This window comes from Zootoca vivipara, chromosome 3, assembly GCF_963506605.1.
Source record: "Zootoca vivipara chromosome 3, rZooViv1.1, whole genome shotgun sequence".
Taxonomy (NCBI): Eukaryota; Metazoa; Chordata; class Lepidosauria; order Squamata; family Lacertidae; genus Zootoca; species Zootoca vivipara.
The window spans coordinates 101,521,687-101,535,803 of record NC_083278.1 but is presented as its reverse complement, the minus strand read 5'-3'; the positions used below and the strand labels follow the sequence as shown (position 1 = coordinate 101,535,803).

At 45.6% G+C, this 14,117-nt stretch overlaps 1 protein-coding gene across 1 annotated transcript; it reads left to right on the top strand.

Moving 5' to 3' along the window:
* The first annotated feature begins 422 nt into the window (after window positions 1–422).
* On the top strand, window positions 423–13,662 carry LOC118082681 (uncharacterized). Its single transcript, XM_060273281.1, has 4 exons — window positions 423–449; window positions 5,950–6,180; window positions 10,710–11,168; window positions 13,034–13,662. Exons 1-4 carry the CDS (start codon window positions 423–425, stop codon window positions 13,235–13,237), a joined length of 921 nt encoding a protein of 306 aa, XP_060129264.1. The 3' UTR covers window positions 13,238–13,662.
* The last annotated feature ends 455 nt before the right edge of the window (window positions 13,663–14,117 follow it).

Sequence of the window (14,117 nt, the reverse complement as noted above, 5' to 3'; positions counted from 1 at the left end):
AACCCTTTCCGTAACCAGGCACCCTGAGAATTATTTTGCAAGGAAGTGCAGTTTTCTACTGGGGGAAGGGAAGGGAAATAAAACATCAGCAAATAAGGAAATGAAATAAAATAAAATGAATTCCTTCCAGTAGCACCTTAGAGACCAACTAAGTTTGTTATTGGTATGAGTTTTTGTGTGCATGTACGAAATGAAAGACAGTGTTCACCTCTCCCTCAGATGCCACAATAGTGGCTTTGGAAGGCATGTTGCTGCAGCAGCCAGACAGATACTTGCAGATACTGAGAAGATACGTTGGAAAGAAAAACAGTGAGCAAATCGAAGGGGAGGAGTGGTGGAATAAGCAATGCCAACCTTCCCACCCCACCTGCACAGGCGGGGCAACACTCAGGTGATCATCAGAACAAGGTCTAACCCAAGACATGTACCTGGCTGAGGTGGGCTACAAGGTGACGCTGCCATTTCATGTTCAGAAGGCAACAAGACTGGCCACTGAATCAGCACCAGAGCAGTGACCTTCGCTCCACCTGAGGCTTGTTTAGGGGGCACAGGGCACTCCAGGTGGCATCTACAACTGGGGCCACTGACCCCTTGATAACTCTCCCTGCCCTCCAGCAACGTTCGCCTGAGGCAGCCACCTCACTCCTCCCCAAGGATGCCAACTTGAATAAAACATTGGGGCTTTCACCCTCTTTTAGTTTTGTGTTAGTTTTAATGTATGTGGCGTTTTTTTCTGTAAGTCGCTTTGAGTTACTTTTCATTTTTAAAAAGTGTCCAATAAGATCAATAAACAAACATTGTGATTACAGTGTGTTCTGTGGGAGGAGGAGCAGAATACATCCTTCTTGAGCCATCTATCTATATGGCCACTTATGATGTTACCAGTACTCTTTTAAAATAAAACAGACAATCCCCAAAGGCCTCTTAGCAACACTTGCCTTAACTGTTGTGGTAACTGGAAAATTATGACATCATCCCAGTGCGGAACTTTCTGACATCACTGTGGCAGTTTAGGAAAGAGCTTGTGGCTGGTATTTGAGCAGTGTGTGTCTGCTTCCCAGTACAAAATCCGCTATGGTAAGAAATCCCAGTAAGTTCTCTCTGTTTCAGGATGCGTAAAGATCGTGTGAAGAACCTTTGGCCCTCCAGGTGCTGTTGAACTACAACTCCCATCACCCCTTGGTCATGCTTGGTCGGGGCTGATGGGAGCTGTAGTTCAACAACATTTGGCGGACCAAAAGTCCCCCCACATCTGCCCTAGTGTTTCTAAGGTTGAGCACGTGCCATACATTTAAAGGTCCCCACCACAAAGAATCAGGGGAACTGTAGTTTCCCCCCTCACAGAGCTACATCTCCCAGCACCGTTAACGAATTACAGTTCTCAGGATTCTTTGGGAGTAAGCATGTATGTAGACAGATTGCATTTGTGGAGCCTAAATCTTGGAGGTAATGCTAAGGAACTCAGGTGGGTGCCATAGACATTATAAGAGAAGAAGGGAGGTGTTCATGGTAAGTTCTGGCAACTCTTTTTCTAGAAAAATAGCACTGTTTTAGGGGGGGGGAGATACAGGCATCTCCCTGCTTTGCAAGGGATCCATCCAGACTTCTGGGAGGAGCAATCTGCTCATATCCCATCAGCCCTCTGGGCAGAGAGGACAAGACAAGGTTGCATCCACTCTCCTCCTATGACTCCTGACAGATTTATCCTTAGGGGATGTGGCCCTTAATGGGGAAAATGTAGCCCACGCCTAATATCATGTTTACTTGCAAACCTGAGATGGGCTCAAGGCAGGTGAGATGGAACTTAGGGCATGATCTAGTAATACTACTACTACTGCTAGTACTACTACTACTACTAATTTTATTCTTTATACCCATCTGACTGGGTTGCCCCAGCCACTCTGGGCAGCTTCCATCATAATAAAAGCACAGCAAATGTTAAACATAAAAAAGCTTTCGGATACAGGACTGCCTCCAGATGTCTTCCAAAAGTTGTGTAGCTCTTTATTTCCTTGACATCTGGTGGAAGGGCGTTCCACAGAGAAGGTGCCACTACCGAGAAGGCCCTCTGCCTGGTTCCCTGTAACTTCACTTCTCGCAGTGAGAAGGCCCTCGGAGCTGGACCTCAGTATCTGGGCTGAACGATGGGGGTGGAGACATTCCCAAGTCAATACCTTTTAAGAGAGAGAGAGAGAGAGAGAGAGAGAGAGAGAGAGAGAGAGAGAGAGAGAGAGAGCGCTATGTCAATCAATTACTGGGAAAATTAGGTGCCTCCTTAACTCTCACTGAAATCAGGGTTGGATTTAGGATTGATGAGGCCCTAGGCTACTGAAGGTAATGGGGCCCTTTATGTGTCCAGCTGTTCTTTGCCAACAACAAATTGTCGCTGTTTTGTGTGTGTTGAAAATATGCTATATGCTATAGGTATCTAAAGCCATTTGCACATAACAAATTATTTTATCAAAGTATTTGTTGAACTTACCTTATATTTTGGAAATGTACATCCACGTTTTTTCCTTTAAATTTTTTTGGGGTCCCCAAGAGAGTTGGACCCCAAGCTATAGCTTGTTTAGCTTATCCATAAATCCAGCACTAGCTTATCCATAAATCCAGCACTGCCTGAAACCACTGAGATTTTTAAAAGTGTTTAATTTGGGCTGGGTTGTTTAAGGTTCCCTCCTCTAGCTTTAATTGTGCAGCTTGAAACTGTGTGATTGAATCCCACCCCAAAATAGTCGGAAGTGCCTTTTCAAGCCATTCATTCCACCCCTGATGCTTTTTTTTTTTTTTGGTGATGTTATCACATTCCTGGGTCATTCCTGCAAAGTTAAGGGCTGTAGCATCTGCTTCAGTTTGAAAGCACGCCAGTGCAAGTAAATAAATAGGTACCGCTGCTGCAGGAATGTCAAAGGCGTTTCCATGCCCTCTGGCTTCTGCGCCAGAATCGGTTGAGTCATGCTGGCCACATGACCCAGAAAGCTGTCTGCGGACAAACGCTGGCTCCCTCGGCCTGAAAGAGAGATGAGCGCCGCAACCCCATAGTCTCCTTTGAGTGGACTTAACCATACGGAGGGGGGGGTCATTTATATTTACCTTTACTCCCTATCTTCTGCTTCACCCCCTCAAGTAGTTGCATCTCCCAACTTAAATGAGTATGGGGGCTTTGCGTGGCGTGATCTTCCCATGTGTCTCCCTTGCCAGGTTGGCGCATGCTGGGTTCAAAGCATATTCAGGGGGCTCACTCCCTGCCATAAACAGTGGCAGTCAGGGAGGTTTGGAGGAGGCTGACTGTGAAACACTCATTCGATCCTGACTCACATGAGAAACTCATAGAATCATAGAATCATAGAGTTGGAAGAGACCACAAGGGCCATCCAGTCCAACCCCCTGCCAAGCAGGAAACACCATCAAAGCATTCTTGACATATGCCTGTCAAGCCTCTGCTTAAAGACCTCCAAAGAAGGAGAGACCACCACACTCCTTGGTAGCAAATTCCACTGCCGAACAGCTCTTACTGTCAGGAAGTTCTCCCTAATGTTTAGGTGGAATCTTCTTTCTTGAAGTTTGAATCCATTGCTCCGTGTCCGCTTCTCTGGAGCAGCAGAAAACAATCATTTGGTGAGCAGAAAACTCACTTTATAGTGTAACCCAATGTATCAAAATTGGGGGGAAGATGGCGTTGTGGAAGACCTGAGTGGCAAACTCTGAATCAGGCAGGTAACAATGGACAATACAAATTAAAACCAGTTGTCTTTGTGTCTGTGCTCGCATGTGTGCGCCTACACATACACACACCTGCTTTAAAAGTTTATTTATGTATGCCACTACTGCGGTTCTTGTTTCGTTCGCCCAAAAATGGGAAACGAGCGAAGTCCCAACTGAAGAAGAATGGCAACTTAAACTGATGGAACATGTGCAGTTTGCAGACCTAACATATAGAATAAGCGAACAAGAAGAACATATGTTTAACGAAGAATGAAAAATGTTTATTGAATATATGGAGGGAAATTGTGTTTATTTGAAAACGTGGGCAGCATTGAGATAAATTCAACACTGTAATTAAGTTTTGATGGATGTAATAATGGAATAATGAATGGTTTGGTTTATATCTATATATATATATATATAAATGTTCCCACTGCGTGCGCGGATGTCCCACCCTTGCACTGTAGCTGCTGAACCGAATTGCACCAAATTAGGACAAAGCATACCTTTCCCATCAGGGAGGGATCTAGCATAAAAAATTATCAAAAAACCACACCTTTCATACCTAAAATAATGATTCAACACAAAAAAGTGGCGCCCAAATTATACATCACCAGCAGAAGCTCTGAAGACTCCAGAAGCATCCAATAGAAAGGCAGATCTCCAAGGGCGGGGCCAAATCGTTACGTCATCAACAACTGCCAAAACGGCCGTTCCACCTCCAAAGCCAAAGCCCAAAGCCTCTCCCGGTGGCTGCATTAATAAACGCCTGGTAGCATTAGGCAGTCGTCCATCATTTCCCCTAACACGCACTTGGGGGCACGGTGAGGGGTTTTTGCTTTTTAATTTAGTGGGCATTGTGTCACATGCGAGGCTGCGGCCCCTTTTAACCTAGGCTTTATACTATGACTGATATTATAGGCTTTATAGATAGGCTTTATACTATGACTGATTGGAAGCCTCTGCGTCTTTTAAAAAAAAACACAACCATGCACTTTCTCTCCACAGTATAAATCCTTGGATATTTGCAGTGGCCAATTCCCCCCCCCCCCCCGATTTACAATCCCCTACCTTCCCCTCGACACTTCCTGGGTTTTTTATGGAACCGAGCAGCTCGGGCGCTTCGGAACACGCCTTCTGTTGCTACGGGGCTGTAGGGCTTCGCTATTTGAGCCCCCCCCGGTTGGGATTTTAAAAGTAGTTCTCTGGGTCCCAGGGTGCATCATCACCCCCGATCCTTTTCTTTGCCCAAACAGACCTCTCCCCCCTAGCTTTGGGCTTTGCCCAAACGGACCTCTCCCCACCTTCCTCAACACCAAATACTCCTCAATTATACCCACAATAAAAACCATAAAAATAAAAAGTTACAAACAACACATTAAAAAAACAAAATACATCCCATCCTACATTCCAAAAATTTACACCAAAAATAAAAGAGCAAAAAACAGCCACCCACACCAAAATGATACACTACACGCCAAAATAAATGACAACCCCAACTAGAGAAATAAAACATCGCAAACAGCACAATAAAGAAAAAACCAACACCACATCCTACATTCAAATCACCTACTGCAAAATTAGAAAATCCAAATACCAAAAAACCCCACAAAACACACAACAAAGCCCAAATCATACAATACCCACCAAAATAAATGACAACCCCAAAAATAAAATACAGTAAAACAATAATAACATCTGCTTCTCATGTTCTTATTTCAAATTTTTAAAATCTAAATATATAAAAATGTTCATGATGAGTGCGCAGGGGCCAATGTATGGAGATACAGGGGGGAGGGGACAACACTCCCTGGGGACAACAGAGGGCTCAGACAAAAGTAAATACTGGGAAATAGAACCCAGAAACTGACAGTTCCTTCTCCAAGGGTGGGGGCCAATGTAGGAAGATACGGGGGAGGGGCCAACACTCCCCAGGGACAACAGAAGGCTCAGAAAGGGGGTGGGGGAGGAGGGGGCAGGATAAGTCATGTGTCCGGACAGAGTGGGGGGAATCACAGGAAAGAACCACAGCAACGCGTGGCTGGGCCAGCTAGTAAAATATACAGGGATTTATGTTATGCAAAATGAACCATGGAAAGAGAAGAAGGGAAGTCATTGATATTTTAAGGTTGTTTCAATGAATATTCCAAAATGTGAAACAGAAAATTTAATCAAAATTATAGAAAACAAACAAACAAACAAACAACCATAAACTGCCCTGAATCCCCAACTGTTTTATAACAGGAAGTATCCAGAGAACCCCATTGCTCATCAGATTTCTCCAACTTTGAGACGGAATCTGTGCACCAAAGAGACAAGGAGATTCAAGCAGATCTGGATCGCACCAGCAATGTGGAAGGGTCTGAATATTCTTACCAAGGAGGCAGTGTAGGGTTCAAGGAGATGCAAACTGAGATTGAGTTTGCTGTGCAGATAACCCCAATTAAAGATTTGAAAAAGCATCGGGAAAGGATGGTAAGTGGCAACGGATGTGGGGCAAGGATTCCTTGGCTCTGGGAATCCAGTTGAACTCCCATCCTTTTGATGGGAGATGACGGTTACACAGATCCAGCGGTCACTACATCTGCAACCAATGAGGGCTGGAGGTCTGTGAGGCATGTGGGGGGAAACGGCCTTGACCCAGCTGCACATTCAGCAAAGTGTGAGAAGAGAAGGGAAGAGAAGAGATGTTTCTGCTTGCAGTTGGGGTTCCTCGGGCCATTTTCTTAACATAGAGAAGTATCTGTTCATCAGGACTCACGTAAGAACACACTCTGTGCGGAGCTGCCCTTATATTTCATCTGGAAGCTGCAACGAGTACAGAATGCAGTGGTCACAATCCTCATGGGAGCAGATTATTGGCAATGTGATTTCTGCTGCAGAGAGAGAGCTGTGCTGGTTGCCAATTTGCTACCAGGAAAGCTTCAAGATTCCTGTGTTAATTCGCAAAGCCCTAGAGCACCATCAGATGTCAAGGAAATAAGCAGCTGTCTGACTTTTGGAAGACATCTGAAGGCAGCCCTGTATAGGGAAGTTTTTAATGTTTGATGTCTTGCTATGAATTTGTTGGAAGCTGCCCAGAGTGGATAGGGTCAGATGGGAGGCATCATCATAATCAGATGGGAGGTATAGTAATAATAATAATAATAATAATAATAATAATAATAATAATAATAATAATAATGGGACCAAGGTACCTTAAGGGCCATACACAACCCTTATACACAATGATAGAGCATGGTATCTATAGTACGGTAGGTGCCAATGCTAAGGCTGATATCCCTCAAGAGTTTAAGAAGAGCCCAGCTGAAGGACCAGCCACTCTAGCACCAGCGCTTGCCATAGCAGCTAATCAAATGCCTCCATCAAATTCTGGAACATGCCCATGGCCCATGTAGTCCATCATCCTGCTCTCATGGTAGCCAAATGGCTTCTCCATCTGACCCTTTCCTGCGGTTTTGTGGTATTTTCTGCACTGTGAATTGCCGTTATATTTGTGGATTATGGTTTAGTAATTATTTATTCTAATCAATAAGGGGAGTGTGGATTTGCATGGCCTGGTTTTGCAAAGCGGGGCAGCTGGTGTCCGATTGAGGGGAAATTTGTATCTCTGCATGTGCCGTGGTTAAGATTCTTTCCCCCCTGGGCTCCATTTCGCCATGGTAAGATCCAGGTGGCGCTGTGGGCTAAACCACTGAGCCTAGGGCTTGCTGATCAGAAGGTTGGCGGTTCGAATCCCTGTGACGGGGTGAGCTCCTGTTGCTTGGTTCCAGCTCCTGCCAACCTAGCAGTTTGAAAGCACGTCAAAATGCAAGTAGATAAATAGGAACCGCTACAGCGGGAAGGTAAACGGCGTTTCCATGTGCTGCTCTGGTTCGCCAGAAGCGGCTTTGTCATGCTGGCCACATGACCTGGAAGCTATACGCCGGCTCCCTCGGCCAATAATGCTAGATGAGCGTGCAACCCCAGAGTCGGTCACGACTGGACCTAATGGTCAGGGGTCCCTTTACCTTTACCTTAAGATCCGTCACTCTCATTTCTTTGTCTTTTATTTTTATTTCATTTACATCGCACCTTTCTTCCCAGGCATCATACAATTATTTTTGTCTCCCTCCTGCATTTAATTCTCACAACAACCCTGTGTAATAGGCTGAGAACTAGCGGCTGGCCCAAGCCCAGCCCAGTGATTTGAACCTGGGTCTCTCACTCGCAAAGTGGGCTTAAGGGCCAGTCACTTTCTGTCAGCTTAACCTACGCCACAGGGTTGCTGAGACAATTTTTTTAAAAAAGGATAGGTTGGGGAGCAATGGATACCACCTTAAGCTTCATGCAGGAAAGGTGGGATATCAGCATTATAAATAAATAAATGTGCAATGAAAAGCAGAGTATTTTATCTAAATGCACCCTACAAAAACATTCAAGAATGCTGATGCAGTTTGTTTGTTTGTTTGTTTGAACAATTTATACAACCATCTTCAAATATTGAAAGGGCTGTCACATGGAAGATGGAGCAAGCTTGTTTTCTCCTGCTCTGGAGGGTGGGACCCGAATTACAGTAGTGGCTTCAAGTTACAAGAAAGGAGATTCCGACTAAACATCAGCAAGAACTTTCTGAGAGTTAAGAGCTGCTCAACAGTGGGACAGACTCCCTCAGGAGGTTGTGGACTCTCCTTCCTTGCAGGTTCTTAGGCAGAGGTTGGATGGCCATCTGTCATGGATGCTCTAGCTGAGATTCCTGCATTGCAGCGGGATTGGATTAGAAGTCAATTGGCCTCCTCTTGTTTCTTGATCTTATTGACATTTGGTGACTTTTGACTCTGTTGATATGCAATCCCCTTATCTTCTTCTGCACTTCCGCCTCTTCCTCCCCATCCCCCTTCTCTTCCTATCTTGTCCTTCATTTGACCAAAAATATACCCACCTAAGCTAAGAAAATAAGAACTCTGCTGGATCAGACCAAAGGCCTAGCTAAGCTAGCATCCTGTTTCCTACTGTGGGTCAACCATAAGCCTCTGGAAGGCTTGCAAGCAGGATATGAGGTCAACAGCCGTCTCCGGATAGACCTTACAGATAGCATATCGCTATCGTGACTCATAACCATCTAGCCATTGATAGCTTATTCTCCATGAATTGGCCTCATCTTCCCATGCCATCTAAACTTCCCATCCCATTTTACTATTCTGACACACCTTCACATCCTTCTCGAGGCAGATGGATACCAACAACAAAGTTTTGGTACGTCTCAAGGTAATGTGCAAAATACAATACAGCGGGGAGGGGGGGACAGACAGCTGAAAACAACATAAAAATAACAGCAGATAAAATTTAATAATAACAAAATATTTGTACCCCACCCATCAAAGTTGCCCTAGCTACTCTGGGTGGCTTCCAATGTATCGAAAAAGGTAATAAAACATTAAAAAAACCTTCCCTTTACAGGGCTGTCTTCAGATATCTTCTAAAAGTCAAATAGTAGTTTATTTCCTTGACATTTGATGGGAGGACATTCCACAGGGCAGGCGCCACTACCAAGGCCCTCCGCCTGGTTCCCTGTAACTTCACTTCTCGCAGTGAGGGAACCGCCAGAAGGCACTCAGAGCTGGACTTCAGGGTCCGGGCAGAACGATGGGAGTGGAGACGCTCCTTCAGGTATACGGGACTGAGGCCATTTGGGGCTTTAAAGGTCAGCACAACACTTATGCTTGGAAACGTACTGGGAGCCAATGTACGTCATTCAGTATGAAGTAGACACCCATGGCAGAGTTCCATCCATTCAGCTGTGAAAGCTTGTTAGAAGAAAAATGTCTTCCATTGTTTCTTGAAAGCCCACTGTCCCACATCCGGTATCCAAAAGCCAATCCAGGCTTCTGTTTCAATCCCAGAATGTCCTGTTTTTCGGTCAAAGAGACACTCACTCTGGCGATTGTCAGCAGAGTCGTGCCAAAGCCCCTTCCAGTCCAGTGATCTGGCATGACTCTGCTGAATGCCAGAGCGCCAGGCAAGAGCATCTAGATCAGGCATCCCCAAACTGCGGCCCTCCAGATGTTTTGGCCTATAACTCCCATGATTCCTAGCTAACAGGACCAGTGGTCGGCGAATCTGGGAATTGTAGTCCAGAACATCTGGAGGGCCGAAGTTTGGGGGTGCCTGATCTAGAGCGAGGGTGAGTGGTGCAAGCAAGCGACGAGTGCTGGGAAGGTGAGGACAAGTAGTGTGAGCAGTGAGAGGTGGCGGGGGGGCAGCATGGTGCGTGTGGGTGTCCCGGATTTTGTTCAGAAAAAGTTGGAGCATTTGGGAAAGTGAAGAATAGTGGGTGCCTTCATATTTGGACTGGGATGCTGTTCCACAGAACAGGGGCAGCCAAACTAAGAGGCCTGCACCAAGTTGCTACGGAGTGGGGCCCTTATGTGCAACACAGCCATTTTGGCCTCGCTGTCACACACTGTACTGAGGAGCTCTGCACTGAGGAGGAATGGTGGGAGCCACCCCCTCCCCCTGCTCCTGAATCTTACCAGGAGTGGGAAGACAGTATAGATTTGAAACAGTGGTTTGCAGTGGGGCATAGTTCAGAAGGCAGAAGCTGGGAAATACTGGATGGGGAACAGCTAGGAGAGGAACACTGGAAGAGAGAGGGTTAACAGATTCACAGTCATTGGACAGCATTTATCCACTCTTCTCAAGGTCAAGAAGAGCTCAGGAAGTCTCAGAACAGAAAGTGCAGAGGGTACAAACTCAGATTACAAGACGTAAGAGTTACGTAGATTAATAGGGATGGAGGGGGTGTAAGCTTTAATTGCGAGCACCGCCACTCTGAGTAGACACTTTCTTTTGTCCTTTGCTGTGTTTATTAAAGAAACTGGTAAAAATTCCCTTTTGTTTGACCTGCTCATTTATGGCCACAGGGGAGGAAGCCGATTCCCCAAAGCCTGACACTCATGCATTAAAACCAGTTGAATTTTTTCCTTAACTTTCCCGCCCCCTAATGTGATCTTTGTCGATGATGTCTTCTCAGAAATGCATGTGTGACTTCTCCCTTCCCCACCCGCAATCTGTTTCAGGATGCCAACGGTTCAGGATCCCCAGCTATCCCCGCTATTGTGACTGATACGCTTGCTAATGGAGACCAACAAACACCGTTAGGGACCAGAAGGCAGCTAGAAGCCACCAGCAGCCCTCTGCCATTAGACGCGGTTGCCAAAGAGGAGAAGGATGAGCACAGAGAGGATAAGGATGGCCAAGGAGCCAAAGAGCAGGAGCAGGTGCCCCGAATTGTGGTGAGCGGAGGAGGAGAGTCGGAGTGGTCAAGCAGCAGGTTGAACTTAGCCAACGAGACTGAGCTGGAGAAGAGGAGGATGGAGTTTGAGCTGACGAGGCTCAAATACGAGCACGAAGAGAACGAGAGGCAGCGGCAGCATGAGGAGAAGATGGAGCAGCTGCGCCAGCAGCAGGCGCCACCCAAGAAGGTAAAGGGGATACCGGGAGGTAAGAAGGGAGGTTGTGGTAATACCGGATCGCAAGCCTTTTTCTAGCCCTCTTGTATTCAGAGACCTTTCACTCTGGCTCGCCTCTTACCTGCTCTTGTGGGGAGGACTGTAAAATGCAAATCACGTCCTTTGACAAATACAGCCTCCTCCAGACGGGTGCTTTATTGCAGGTGGATTCCACAATATGTTACTGACACAATGGCAGCTCCCAAGTGGTGGGTTTTTATCCTGCTCTAGTTTGTTCTCTGGTGTTCCCACAGTGCTGCCACTTTATTTCAGTCTGGAGGGACTACAGCATGACAAAAGCCAAACGGAACTAAACCAGAACGCTTGCGCTATATAAAAAAGTTACGGGACGTGAGCAGGAAGCTGAGGGATCGGCACTACAGTCATACCTCATGATATGTCCGCTTCATGTTGCGTCTTTTCAGGTTACGGACGCGCCGAACCCGGAAATCCCAGACTGGGTTACTTCCGGGTTCGATGCGTCTGTAACCTGCACGCATGCACAGAAGCACCGCATTGAGCCACGCGTGTGCGCAGGAGCCCCGCTTCATGTTGCGGCCTTTTCATGTTGCCAGAATGGATCCCGTTTGCAACATGAGGTACCACTGTAATCGGAAATGAACCAATGCGACCACTTGGAAGTTTTCGTAGGCACAAATGGTATTGAAAGCAGGGTCTGTGTGACCATCCCAATAGCATCATGAGCACAAATAATCACAAATGTGGAATAAAAAAGGACATCTGGATAGGTCTCTAGTTAACACAGCCTTTTTAACTCAGTGTTTAATTTGGGCTGGGTTGTTTAAGGTTCCCTCCTCTCACCCCCTAGCTTTAATCGTGCAGCTTGAAGCTGTGATTGAATCCCACCCAAAAATAGTCCGGAAGTCCCTTTTGAAGCCATTCATTCCACCCCTACCTGAGATGCTTTTTTGTGATGTTGTCACATTCCTGGGTCATCCCTGCAGAGTTAGGTGCTGTCTGACTTTTGGAAGACATCTGAAGGCAGCCCTGTATAGGGAAGTTTTTAATGTTTGATGTCTTGCTGTGTTTTAATTTGTTGGAAGCTGCCCAGAGTGGATAGGGTAACCGAGTCTGATGGGAAGCATCATCATCATCAGATGGGAGGAACAACAACAACAACAACAATAATAATAATAATAATAATAATAATAATAATAATAATCGGACCAAGGTACCTTGAGGGCCATGTGATCCCTTATACACAAGCGGAGATCTGTTTCAAACCACTTGCGAAATTGCAAGATAAACAGCAGAAGCAGCTGGAAATTTATTTAACCCGTCCAACCTCACAAGCTTCCAAATGGCTGGTGGAGTAAGAAAAGCTTTAAAAATAACCTAAAGATGCTGATAGAACTAGCCATCCCTAGTAGACAACTCCTTGCTCCAGCTTCTAAAAAGGGCTGTTGCTTATAGGCTTCATGGAGGCATTTGATTCGCCGCTAAAGGGAAACGGCGGTGCTGGAGTAGACGGACCTTCAGCAGGACTCTTCTTTGGTTCTTTTGCATCCACACATCACATTCAGCCCCACAGCCTGTGCCTACCCTATGGTGGGTACCATGGAAATTGTGGGACTCCAGGCCCCATCAATCCAATAACATCTGGAGGGCCTTGTTTCCCCCACTCCCGATATAAATCAATGGAATTTAAGCTGAGCCCATTTACAAGGTCTATGAAGATGCGAGGCTCCCTGGGTTCAATGGGAATGTGTTTATTGTATTGCAGGCTGTTTGGGTAGCTGGTCATAGGGAGTGTTTTGTTAACAGACACCTCTTTTTCCTCCCCCCCCCACCCCTGTTTCTCCCCCCCCCTCCCACAGATTGGACAACAGCTCCACGAACTCCTTCAGCCCCAGAACGAGTATGCCTTATTTTTTTTCTGCTTCATCTTTATCCACTTTATTTACACAGCCAGGGAGCTGGCTTTCTATTTTATTATGAAACACGACATATTCTGCTTTGCCATTTTGATGTGTTTCGTTTTCAAGAAGATTTTACTGGATTACATAAGTGGGAGAAACTAATCACGAAACAGCAGCAGACTCTAGACAGCAGAGAAAAAAAGAGGACAAGGAACTTCCTGGTGTTTATGTATCTCTGTTCTATCGACTTTCCTTCCCTCCTCTTTAGAATTTCCCCCTTTTAGAATTTTAGAATTTCCCCCTTTTCAAACGCATGCGATGATTACAAGATTTGGCTTGGCTGTCTTAAGTGCACTGGTAGTTCTCTCTATCAAATGCCCCTGCTGAGTGTTGTTGTTGTTGTGTTGAGTGTTGTTGTGTTGTTGTTGTTGTTGCTGTATTCCTTTCCTATTCAGTTATAGGCTCATCCATTGCAGCCATCCCACCTGAGCCTGTCACAGTTATTAAAATTAATAAATTGGCCTAGTATTTTTTTTAAAAAAAACCTTATTCTATTTGCACATTTTTATGTATCTCCATTCAATCACCTTTCCTTCCCTCCTCTTTAGAATTTCCCCCTTTTCAATTAAACAAAAAAACAAAACTGATTTTATTTGCACAATTTTTTCTTTGAAAAGGGGGGTATAGGAAGCAGGGCCCTGGAAATGTTTGAAAAGGGCTGGGTAAGGGGAGACACAAGACACTCCAGTAATATGCCTGGCAGGCAGAATATCAACAGATTCCTGCATTGCAGGGGATGGACTAGATGACCCTTGAGGTCCCTTCCAACTCTACGATTCTATGATAGGTAAAACATTCCCAGAATTGAATTTCCATACTAGAAAATACTTACTTTGTGCAAGCCGCATAGCTGTTCAGGCCATGAGACATCACTTGCTTTTTCTTGTACATATAGTTCTCATGGCAAGCTGCTCCTGTTGAGAGACAGTTAATCCCTTTAGCAGGGAAAACACAGGAAATGCCTCACATTCCTTCCTTCTAA

Excerpts from the sequence above, each read along its gene's own strand:
- LOC118082681 (XM_060273281.1), top strand. The coding sequence starts at position 423 with ATGTACCTGGCTGAGGTGGGCTACAAG. Across the intron at positions 6,181-10,709 it reads AAAAGCATCGGGAAAGGATG|CTTCTCAGAAATGCATGTGT; the intron begins GTAAGTGGCAAC and ends TGTCGATGATGT. Across the intron at positions 11,169-13,033 it reads AGCAGGCGCCACCCAAGAAG|ATTGGACAACAGCTCCACGA; the intron begins GTAAAGGGGATA and ends CCCCTCCCACAG.